General features: G+C 40.5%; 1 protein-coding gene across 2 annotated transcripts in view; it reads left to right on the top strand.

Annotated features, from left to right (window-relative positions):
* The window catches only part of STAC (SH3 and cysteine rich domain), a 72,650-nt gene that overhangs the window by 15,148 nt on the left and 44,822 nt on the right, over window positions 1-12,680 (top strand). For both annotated transcript variants that reach the window (XM_050892396.1, XM_050892395.1), the window contains exon 2: window positions 9,104-9,380. In XM_050892396.1, the coding sequence (XP_050748353.1) occupies window positions 9,104-9,380 (277 nt within the window). The remainder of the gene's footprint in view (window positions 1-9,103; window positions 9,381-12,680) is intronic.

Below are 12,680 nucleotides of genomic sequence, written 5' to 3'. Positions count from 1 at the left end.
GGAAAATAATGATGCACACTTCATAGATGGACAGACATAAGATACAAACAAGGATGATTAATCTTACATTCACAATCACATTCACTGCAGATTATTCATGAGAAGGAAAAGAAGGAAAACTCATGCGCTATTATTATTATTCTTGAAGACTCTCAGCAGGTAGATACCAGTGTATCTTCCTTCACCTCAGCAGGGCTGCCTGGATTTACATTACTTTGAAATCCAGCCTTTTAATCTCCAGATTTCATTGTGCCACTTCCACCGCGGCAAAGATTAGTAAATGACTAAATCAGGAGTTACCAAAGGAAAATCACTGTTCCATTTAGAAGCTGAAATGGAAGAGAGATATCCAAACAGGGCAGCAAAATGCGGGATTCCCAGAAGGGACCTCAGAGATAACAGTCCAAATTCCTTCTGTGTCAAGAGGCAAGAGATAACCGCACGTGTGCTTCATCCTAATGGGGACAAAGTATGGAGATGACCAGCTGCTTAGCAACCAGATGCCTGAGGAGAAACCCAAAGTACAAAACAAGGCATTGTAAACACGTACCCATCTTGAAACTGAAAGTACAGAGGGATTTAAAAAAAATGGAAGGACTATTTCTAACCATCTCTTGCTTTCTTCGTGAGCTTTCCTGTTGGTTTCAGGAGGAAAAACTGGAGAAAATTCAATTGTCAGACCATGAGAGAGAGAAGCCACACAGAGGTTTGCAGCTTTATGTTATTCCACCAGCCACCTTTTGTAACCTGAATTATAAAAGATCTCCCGCAGCTGGTTCCACCCATGTTGGAACAGATGTTTAGTAGCAGGGAGAATATAATCCTGGATATAAATACGGGATTTGTAGTCTTTCCCTCTGCTCCTGAGAGGAGCAGCTCTTCTTTTGCTAGGTGAGGCAGGAGAGGAGATCAAAGGGACAAAACATTTTCCAACCCTGATATAAAACAAGCAACAGGCTTTGGTCATGGCTGAAGTGTTGCTTAGTTTGATTTGTAACGTGTTTTGATTTATGCATATGTTCACAAAGGAGGAAGAATTGACGATCACTGAGCTCAACACAATGAACCCAGCAGATCTTACTTTGGGACTGTTAATCTGATTTTCATGAATCGGATGATAAACTTTGGAAAGCTACAGTAAAGCTTCTCTGAAAGATCTTGTGAGTTGTTAGCTTGAAATGCTGCAAATTTGGGAAAGATTCACTGTTTTAGTTCTCTGCTAGAAGCAGGCTGAACACAAACCATGGTTGAGTGATATTGCAAGCATTTTCCCCAAACTAAACTTGAATCAAACCTGTTAGGAAGTTTGAAGAAATACTGATAGAGACTAGATCTCTCAGGAAGAGAAATGTAATATGCACTCTTTTCTTTCTAGATTACTCTTTCTAATATAGCTTGATTAAAAGAAAACAGAGGAATACACCAAAATAGGGCTGTTCAAAAACACAACAGCAAAAATGCTGTTAGATGTAAAATTTGAGGGTTTTGGCTAAATAAATAAATTTATTAAATGTGTTGGGGGAGGATTTTGCTTAGTTTTTTATAAAAAAGCCTTAAAATTTTCTGGATTTGACATGCATACAAGTATTATAGTTATTTTGCCTATGTTTCCTCCTTTTTACAGGCTGTTTTAAACTGTTTAAATGACTGTGAGTCTTTCGAAGTTAATGTGAAAATATGTTTGGCAGGGAAGGTAATACGAGCTCAGGGTAAGTCACAATTGCAGAATATCTAACACAGAGCTTATTCCTTTTATGCCTTAAGACTAAGTAGACAGCTATGAACATAATGGAGACAAAAAAGGATTTCCCTGAGATTTGATGGCAATTGTTATTGTTAATAAATTGTTTGTGTTTCCTCAAATCTGTCACTCCCTGGACTGCATTACTTTGTCCTGTCACATCTTATGCTGAATTTTGAAGATATATAAAGGAATTTGGAGCACAAGGGAGACTTTTTCATATTTTCAGGCCATAAAACTTCCAGTACTTTATTTCACGTTTGTCTCACATATTTGGTAATCCTGATTCCTTGCAATATTAGAAGAAGATGTACCCAAAACTGTAGGATAATTTCAAACCAACTGCAGGAGCAATTGTTGAGAACTAGATGAAGTTTTCGGCTTGGTTTAAACCAAACCAGAGAGTCGTACAGAATGAACAGGCCTGCTAAGCAAACTCACTGTTTGGCTACATGTGCAGACTGTACCTTTTGATAATTTAGAGGTCTGCCAATTAGAGATGTAAACGCACAGCTGCCAAGGATGTAGTACATCAGAAGAGGGCTGAGAACGTGTGATTCACAGTGACATTTGTGGGAGCAGTGACAACTGAGCATCCCTTCAGATTTCATGCTTTCAAACCCTGAGGCTCTTTCAGGGATTTTTGCTGTTACGCTCTGGCATGCCAATCAGAGCATTTCATTGTAGTTAGGACTCTACGTGTGAAACAAAATCACAGAAAGAGCCCTGCCTGAAAAGGTTTATATCCTAAATAGGTTTGAGGATCAGTGAGTGGGTTTCAAAACCAGTATAGGGCAGGGAGGAGAATCTGAGGATGACAATCAGAGCAGCAAGAGTCAACCAGAGTTGTTGGAGGTACCCAATAAATCACTAACAATGTTATTGTTAGGTGTTATGGAAAATGTCTCCCCTTTGACTAGTCCAATACAGTATTCAAGTAGACAGTTTGATTTATTTATTTTTTTTACAACAATAACAAACATATTTGTTCTAAGGCCAGCTATGCAATCTGTTTGGGAAAATACACAAATATAATACATAGCAGATTCTGCAATAATGAACACTCCCTCTTTGTCTGTAGTGGATTAAAAGGATACAGCTTCCAAGAAAGCTGGCTAGGGCAGACACAAATACATGATAGGGCCAGATTCTCAGACTGTATAAATCAGTTACAATTGAAGTCAGTTTAACTAATTCAATTTGTACTGGTAGAGTATTTGTACTATTTATTATTTATAAAGAAGAAGGTAGAAAAGGAATCAGCTTTGCTCACAAATTTTTTCACAGATGCTTTGCCAATAAACAATACGAACCCCTTAAGTGTTTGAAATATCCTTTTATCTTGTTAATGCTCTAAGACATGGTACTTCTCTCATCAGCAGGCAAACACACATATTATTTATGAAATTGCATACTGGCTTTGGGCATGTCATAATCTTATTTTCGCTCATTAAAATGCCAAGGCAGTGCATGTTCAAATCAAATCCAGAAAAAAACCCACCCTTGTCCGTTCTCAAAAATCACTTACTTTTGTATCCCTCAATTTTAAGAAGAAAATCATTAGCCTTCATGCTCACAAAAAGTAAGCACTTCTGTTTGAGCTGGTTCCTTGCTTGCTCTTAATCAGCATAGCTAGCTGAATCTCAGCAACGCTGCCAGACTAGCTTACACGCGGGTAACATCCAGTCCTTCAAATAATCTAGTTAACATCAGAAGTATGTTCTGAGGTTTGCTGATACAAATTGAATGCTCCTTGACCCAGAAAATGGACTGTACTCAGTAGAATAGATGCTGTTCATCAAGACTTTTGTTCTTTCCCTTATTTGAAAGGCTTTTGGTCTGAGTCCCTTTTGGTAATATCCCATGTACCTGACGTTCTCTAGTGAATCTATACAACATCATCTGGGCCCTATGCATTTAAGTCCTTCTTTTATAACAATGTGAGAGTCAAATAATTTGGAAACTTGCTCTAAGAAGCTGAAAGGAAGAAGAAATGGTTCCTTACAGAAGGTGGATGTTTATCTCACAGCAGAATGAAATCTGCTGACAGGGCATTTTTAGTCTGCATGACTAAACAAAATAGCTGCATTTTATAAGAATTGCAGGAATCAAACTGGCTTGATGGCTCACTCCAACTCTGTATTACTTGTAATCCATCTAATGATATTATTAACACTAGAGTAAAGAAAGGGATAGAGAAGAGCAAACAATATTTTTTTTTATTTCTAGCACAGTAGCAATACAGCAGACAGCTGATGTCTGAAAATGAGGGCTTGGTTATATGGTCTGTCAGTAAAGTACAGTTGATAAGCCTGGTTCATTTGTTCATTTCTCCTGGAAGGTAGTTAAGAGTGGAAATGTATAAAAATAATCTCCCTGTTGGCCCCACGCTGCACAGGAGCCTCTGCTGCTGGCAAGGATGGTTAGCAGTGGCTGAGAAGGGAACAAGACCAAGGATGTTGGGAAATAAGCTGATGTGGGCAGACTGCATGAGGGTTGCTCTGAATGCCAAAGCTGATGTCCCAAGCAAACTAATATAATATAATATAGTATAGTATAGTATAATATAATATAATATACAGTTTGTCTTCCTAGTAACCACCATTCACTCTCATATCACCAAGGAGGGAGCTTCAGGAAGGGGAATGAAGCATTTGTGTGTAGGATGTGGAGGGAGTGAGGCTTTCCCTGAGCTTTGAATGGTGAGAAGGTGTGATGAAGAAGCTGTGCTACAGAAATGGTGATGGCATAGGGGACACCTATCTTAGCATTCTAGTTTCATTTGGGAGTGTGGTTTCAAAGCAAATCTCCCAGTTGTTGCTGCTCACCCCACTTTGGTCCTTGTTGTGGTGCACAGAGCACAGGCTGCATCACTTGGGGATTTGCTTGTGCTCCAGGTGTGCACCTAATGCACGCCAGGACTAACAGGCTGGTCTGGTTCAGAGTACTCTGTGCCCTGAAATGCATATGGTGTGTATGTTGGGTCCTCAACAGGCTCTGTTTCATTTTCCAGATCCGTTCCTACTGAGCCACAGTGACTGCTAACGTAGACAAGCTGGAGAGGCAAGGGAAAAAGAGTTTCTAGATATCAGGGAGCAGTTAGGAGCCTGAATAAATTACTCATTGCAGGGTGGACGATTTTCTTTTGTACTTGTAAAGCTAGGGATTATAAAACAGCTCAAATCACTGGTATCTTCCCAACTTCCATGGGAAGCTCTGAAACCAAAATTGCAGAAAAGAGTTGTGTGCTTCCAATGCTTAAGTTAAATAAAATCTTAGTGATGCCAGGTGCAATTCCCATTTACATCAAAAGCAGTGGCACCTAGTTAACACTAGGAATGAAGTTCAATAGCTGTCCTTTTGCTGCCTCCTGTTTTCTGGTTATAGCAGCTAAAGAGTTGTAGTATAGGGGAATTAGGAACAGAGGAGGTGCTGATAAGCTGTGGTTCATCAGAGCTTCCTGATCCCTTGAAGCTTGAACATTCAGTAACTCGGAGGAAGATGGAGATTGTGCTGGAAGATACTGAAAAAAAAGGTTAATCAAGCTCTGAGGTTGAGCTATTGCACTTATCTCTACCGTGCCTGCTGGATTAGTATGTGCAGTGACTGAGAGTCTGTGTGACTGATAAACTGCTTTTAACTACAGACAAACTTTTTTCCCTGACTCTAATTTCAAACCACAGGAACATCCTGAATTTGATATCAAGGGTTCATGTTTCTGAAGTGTCAATGTTGTGAAGTCTCATGATGCTATCACAAGTCTGGAAAAACTCTTGTGCTTGTGGGAATTTTGTTTTTATTTTCATTTAAATGAAAGCTAATTTGTAGCCTTCCTTGCAGAGGAGAAAGTGCGAAAAGCTTAGGAGATTTATCTCAAATATGTTTCTTAAAGTCTTTTTGTGCTTGGTTTAGGGTTTTTTTTCAGTCCCAATACACAATTTTTCATTGAAGTGTTGAAGTATTGAGTGCAGAACAACCCTAGTCACAGGTTTTTCCAGAGTTTGGTAATGTTTCTTCCTAAGATTTAACTTTGGACTCATTCACTCTGCAGAAAGAAATTGTGAATAGTAAAATTTGCATACTTTCCTCTCTATTGAAAGAGCTGATTCCTGCCTCAGGTGAATGCTATAGCAGCTCTATTAGGAGCCAGTGGCATCACAAGTGCATTAAATCAGTTTATGGCAGATCAAAATCAGGCATATATTATATGCCTGTATTTAATTACATTTGAAATCTTCCAATAAAAGAACAGGTCTAGGCCATAGCAAACTTCAAAATGAGGAGATGGTGATATTTAAGCGAGGGGAGTGATGCTGACTTGACTGCAGCACAATAATCACTTAAGCTTTTATGGTTTTACAATTTATACTATCTGTACAACAACTTGCCCTTGCTTGGGGCAACTTTTCCTGAGTAAACAATCACATACCAGTACCCTATTTCAGATTCTCTCATGGGCCTAGTATGAGAAGGGAAAGTTGGATCAAATTTCAAAACCTGATGCCAATCTTCTATTGCCCTGTGTACTCTCACTTATGCAAGATGGCTGTAAAACACTAATCTGAGGGGTACTTTTTAACAGTACTGAGCAAAGTGTATAATTAGCTGTGCAAAATGCTAAGCATCGCCTATGTTCTGCATTTTTGCATAGTCACTTCTGTACACATATAACCTATTTGGAATATAATAGCTGCAGACTTTCATTGGTGTTTTAGGTATGCAACACAAGCCAAACATGTAGGTGTCTTCCAGCCTGAATGCAAATGAGTATGAAAACTGCATTTGGGTAATGACAAGGATGCCCACCTTGTCTGGAAATTATTTAACCACATTAACACAGGACAGTGCTCAGGGAATCTCAGAGAGGATTATTAGCTTGTGCAGAGATGCCTGTCAAATCTGTGAATGTAACTTGGTCAACTCATTCTTGAGTATATGTGTCCTGCTCTGAACATTGTGACTGGAGATGCACGGAGTATGCACAGTTGCATGCTCACCTTAGTGTACATGCATATGTTTGGACATGCATAGCATGAATGCTGGACTACCCTTCTTTGGAAAACTATTGACTTTTCTGCCTGGGGGAGGAAAGGCTGCTGGTACATCCCTTGACTGGCTAATAATGACTGTGTACAGGAGAACGGGATAAGAATAGTAAATGCAGAGCTCCTTAAAATATACTGCATACATTGTCCAAACTAGCAGGACAGTTGTTTCATGATAAAACAAATACTGTATTGCACAGCTTAACCTTCTTTCTGTGGCAGAAGCAGCATTTTGAAATTTAATTAACTTCATGTGACGCTGTAGAAATGGATGGCAAATCAATAATGAGTGCCATTTCAGTCATCTTGTGGAGTTGTAATTCTCTGTGTTTTGCTACACTAATAAGGTCTGACTTTAGTGAGAAGCATTTCAGGAGCAAGGAGGTGAATTATTGCTGAGTTCCTGGCTGTCACTGGGGACATGAAGTAATCTCAGTACTGAGTAACCTCAGTGATTTCAGGAGCCAGTGACTTAACATCCAAGCAGAAGAGGGAAGATCTCACATTTTGTTGGTGCAGTTGTACAGTGAGTTTTGGGCTCAGCTAGTCTATGAGTTAGGCTTCAGCTGAAAGAGCTGCAGAAACCAGAAACTGCTCTTACCTTGTAGTTGGCATTTAATGACTTAATTGCTCTTATTTACACATTCCCCCAGAGACTGGGAGTTTCTTGCAAACAGGTATTTCCTTCATTTGGATCCAGGGCTCCTCCTGTGAACCCAGAGAGACTCATGAGTGAGAGTGGTGCATGTGGGATGGGCCCCTGGCTCTAATCCCTCCCTACTCCCAAAGTTACTGTGGAGAAACAGCTCAGGGAGCAGAATGCAGTTTGCTTCCATGTAGCAAACCCAAACACTGTTAACCAGAGGCAATGGCAGCTCTTTGCCTGTTTATTGGACTCAGGGAGTTTATTGTGAAACATGGGAAAGAGAGCTGGAGTGTCTCCCTTCTCCAAGAACAAGCTGCTCATGTCTGAAAGTGGAAGAGAGGCTTCCCCCCGGGATGCCTTGAGGCTCCTCTCCAACAGCGTGCTTTCAACTGCATCATAAAGAAAATAGATGGATCAGGAATAGAATCTAGGGAGAGCAAGTGCTCTGAGGCCACTAAGTCAATGTGACAGACCAGTGCCATGCTTTTTTGGGAAAGTATGTGAACTCCTTCCTTTTATATTAGTGTGAATTATGATTCCCAATCATCATTGCTTCTAACATAAACAGTTTCTAATATAAACCATTCCTGCTGGTTACCACAGACAGCCTGAGCGGCATGGAAAATTTCAGTTGTTACATCACATTCGCCCAGAGAATTGCAGTAGTGATTGAAATGATTTTGCAGTGGTTAGAATAATGCTGAGTGAAAGGTGATACGGAGGTATTACACTTCAGAGATAGCAAAGATGAAGTAGACACAGAGCTGGCTTTCCTTTTACCCGGGCTCTACTTGTGGGCCATTGGAGTTGACAAACCTGCAAATTTGTGTAGCTGATATCCTGATAGCTTCTGTGCCTCACCTAGTGCCCTTCTCATCCTTATATAAAATTGGGGGGAGTGGAAGGATGAGAGGAGCTCTGATAAGGTACAAGACAGCTTACAGGTAAAGAGTTTGAGTTAACAAATTTAAGTTAATAATGCCTTATTGTGGCGCTTAATAGTCTGGCAATCAACACACAATACAATATAGAATAATATATGTGAATGTGTGTTAACTAGTATTAATTGATTAATGCATTAACTATCAATTGGCTAGTTAATTATACTGTTACTGCTCCTTCGCCTTCTTTCCTTTAAAAAAATAAAACAAGAATTTCTCAGTCAAAACTGCATATAATCTGTTTCTGCCAAATTCAAGAAATTTAAGTATATCAAATATATTTACTGAATTCACTTCTCTTGTACTGCCATTTAACAGCTCTTCCTGAAATAGCTTTACAGGCTGCTTAAAGACCATGTGAGGATGAATAATACTCTTAAGTTCTCTCATGCTTGAATACAAAGGATATATTCTCCAATGCATACAACTCTCTGCAGTAGCTCTTTGCTGGCATACCTGAAAGAAAAGACCAATAGAAGCATTCATTAGAGCTATCAAGTTTATTGTCTATCAGAAAGCATATGTAGAGTAGTTTATTTTCTGATTGGGATCTGTTTTCTTTGCTCTGAAATTGCTGGTTAAATTCTAAAGTCAATTTTATTGTTCAGGTCTTTCAAGGTCTGCCAGTGGCTCCCAGGTTCACTTGTCAACAGCATACCCCAAAACCAGGAGCCTTGCCTTGCTGTTGAAGAGGAAAAGGCAGTAATTATAACTGGCTTATTTGTTGCAGCTGCAGAAACTGAAACGATCACTCTCCTTCAAGACCAAAAGCTTACGGAGTAAAAGTGCAGACAATTTCTTCCAGAGGACTAATAGCGATGTGAAACTGCAAGTAGACTTGATGCCTGAGGTGAGCACAAGCACTGGGCAGCTTCCCAGCTCAGAGAGCCAGGCGTCCTCCCCCACCAGAGCCCAGCAGCTGCCAGAAAACAACAAGGCTCACATCTTCCAGGAGCACATCTTCAAAAAACCCACCTTCTGCGATGTCTGCAACCACATGATTGTCGGTAAGAAATGATTTTTTAAATCTGTGTGGGTGTCTGCGCTAGAACTTGCAGGATGACCTTTCCATAACTTACGTGAGCCCAGATGTCTACTTGAGAATATTTGTGCAAAAAGGATCTGGACTTTTGTCACATCTGCTACAAGCTAATACAAGTTGTATATTTATTGACAGATCTCTTGCCTTGTAGACACATACTGTTACCACAAATTACAGGTGAGGGTTTCAGCTAGAGTCAAATTCCTCTCTCATTCAGGTTATACTGAGCACCAAGCGCAAACTCTGTTGTATGTTACACTAGAAACAGCAGAAATCCATCTTGCAAATCTGTGCCTGCTATCCTTACTCTTTTCCACAGCAGTAATTCTAACTCTCTTGCTCCTTGTGTCTCCCCCTACACCCTGCAGTGCCCCCAGTTCCCATTCACTGTGGCGACCACGCCTGCCTCCTCCAGCTGCCTCACATCTCTCCGAAATGACAATTGGGCAAGAAGTAGCATCTGCTGGATGGTAGGCTCTGAGCTCCTTGTGTGCTCGTGTTGGCTGTCTAGGACACATGTTTTGGGTGACCAGGTCAACAGAACAAATTACAGCTGAATTCACATTGCAGACTTTGCTGGGATTCTTCTACCTGATCCCTGCTACTTACAAAACCTCACACAAACTTTATACTTTTGAAAGATTGCCCTGTCTTCTCTCTGAAACTGTCCATGGGTATGTAAGTTACTGCCAGGGACTGACTGACAGACAGACATAGAGGACAGAGCTAATAATTTACTATTCTCTTCAGCGTGCAGAGAACAACTCCATACAGAGCTCTGCTTGTAAGGTAATTTTCAGTGCAGTGTGAAGGCCTAAAGAGTCAGCCTTCATGCTGTAGATTATCTATGGGGCTGTGTAAGGAGAGGTCAGGAAAGAAGCGGTGACAGGTGGCTGGCGGTGTATAACATGCATGGTCACCACTGTGGGAAGCTGCAGGAGTTGCTATTCAGAAGTCTGGTCCTAGAAATTCATGTCATTGCGGGTAGCTTGTTATGCATGTGATTTGATCTTCTTGCTACTTATCATCTAGTTGACCCAGCAGAGTAGATCAGGAATAAATTCAGTGGCAGTGTACCAGTGTGAAAGTGAGTGACACAATTTCCAGGTTTTTAGGCAGGACAAGGAGTAAAACACTGGTTTAGCTTCATGTAGAAGTAGTGCAGGTCTTTCTTTGAGTACAAACTATGGTCTGTAATTTGTCTAGCTTACTGTAAGAAACTCATGTCCCTTGGCATGGAAGTCACTGCCTTTCAGCTAACAATATGATAAGTTCTTGAAAGATGCTGATAGGATTGCTCAACCTTTTTCAGAGAATGGTATCTCCTTTTCCACATGAGGGTGCTCAGTGTCCCCCACTTGTGTGGGGAACTCGTATTCTTTGGAAAAGGCACCTGTCTGCAGAACATTAAATCTGATGCAAGACAACCCTGTTTCCATAAATTAAAGAATTAAACATATGAGGCTTGATTTCATCCTCTCTGCACCACAACTCTACTGAATCCAGGGCAACAGAGGAGTTTTGATCCCAGATTTTTGGTGTTATTTTCCAGTCTTTTAAGGTTTTTTCTACTTTAAGTGGTAGAACAAGTCAAAGGGAGAAGGAGTAAAGCATCAATATCAGGGAAGTTCATAGTCCAGAGATTGAAAGGAAGTCTGGAAGATAGGCAGTTAGTTGAGATAACTTTATGTATGGAAGCAGGCCCAGAACTTGTCTCCTTCTGTAATGTGGATGGAAGTTCTATCAAAGCTTAGTTTCACAAATACATACTGCAAATATAAGTCCTTCGCGTTTCTGGCAGCTTCTCATGAAGTTGTATGGAGATTAGTATCATCACAAATCTGCACGACTCAGCAATACTGTTTCAAAACACTGCTGCTCAAGATGGATTATTACTGGCAGCAAACTTTGCAGGGAGTAACTCCAGTTCATAAACACCCGTGTCCTTCTCCTTTGCTTGGCAATCTGTGTCCCGTCGGGGGTAGGAAAGTCCTGAAGTATAGCTATAAGCTTCAAAACATCGGCTTTAACCCCACCTGCCTTCTGAACTTTTTCTGTTCTTTTCTGTCCTCTGAGGGCTTCCCTTTTCTGTTCTGTATCTTAGCCACTTTATTAGAGAAAGAAGCCTTTCATAATTGCTGAAGAAGCTAATGCGACCTATTTTGTCTGGTGGCAGGCTGAGTCAGGTGAATTGCTCTGACCTCCTCCAGCTCATCTTTGCTTGGAGGTATGGCAGAAAAGATGTTAAGAGTTTTACCTTATAATGCCTTAGAGTCTAAATGCCCTGATTCTCATAGACAGACATCTACTCTATTCCTGTAATCCTCTCTCTTTGGTCCTTACTGCAGTCATGCCTGGTTTCGCTGTATTGTGTTTTAAGCAGCATGGGAGATCTGGATGTTACTGTTTGCAGCTCAGTTAATCCATATAATTTGTGCAACTGTTGGTTATGGGGATGGTGAAGCAAAACAGGCAGTTTTTCAGGAAATCATGTCAAGCCTGCTCCCACAGCAGACTGAAAAAAATTCACTTCGGTGCAGGGACTCTGAATTTACATGCAACATGGAGCCTATTTGTTCTGTCTATTTGCATTTTTCATGGGCAGTGACATTTGAGAGTAACAAGTCTATGGCTTTAAATTCCTTATTGATGAGAATAAAGGCAAAGACAGATATATGTTTTGAAGACGGGGGAAAGAGTCCAGGAAAATCACAGCTTGACTTTAGATGGTTTCAATTTTGCCACCAAGAATGATTCCAGGTTCACCTTAAATGGCTCTCTGATCTATGAACTAAGCAGCTCTGGTTGGTACAGGGCAGCATGATGAACTGTGCATAGTGTGAATGTGCAGTATGCACTTCAGTCTCACTAACGTGGCAGAATTTGTCTGTAGCTTCAGAGTGAACAGGACACTCAGAGCAGAGGCAGCAGGCTCCCTGTGCTGCTCTTTTCACAGCAAAATTAAAGCAAAGGAACATGAAACATTATCTTCCTACAAAAAATATGTGCATCATCTTTCCTTGATCGTTAGGCACTATGAGCCAAACGTTGCCTTTGGGATGCAGCACGTGTGCCTGTTTGTTCATTTGACAGAAATACAGTCATAAGATAAAGGCCAAATACATGTAATTGGTTTCAGCATTCAGATGTTTACTAGGATCAGTATAATGCAAACTTACTTCTTCAAATGGTTTTCATGCATCCCAGAGTGCAATGCAACATATTCAAAAGAAACTCTGTTTATTGGTTCGATTTCAAAAAAAAA

This window comes from Gymnogyps californianus, chromosome 2, assembly GCF_018139145.2.
Source record: "Gymnogyps californianus isolate 813 chromosome 2, ASM1813914v2, whole genome shotgun sequence".
Classification (NCBI taxonomy): domain Eukaryota; kingdom Metazoa; phylum Chordata; class Aves; order Accipitriformes; family Cathartidae; genus Gymnogyps; species Gymnogyps californianus.
The sequence above is the reverse complement of the archived record's forward strand: the minus strand, read 5'-3'. Positions and strand labels throughout refer to the sequence as shown.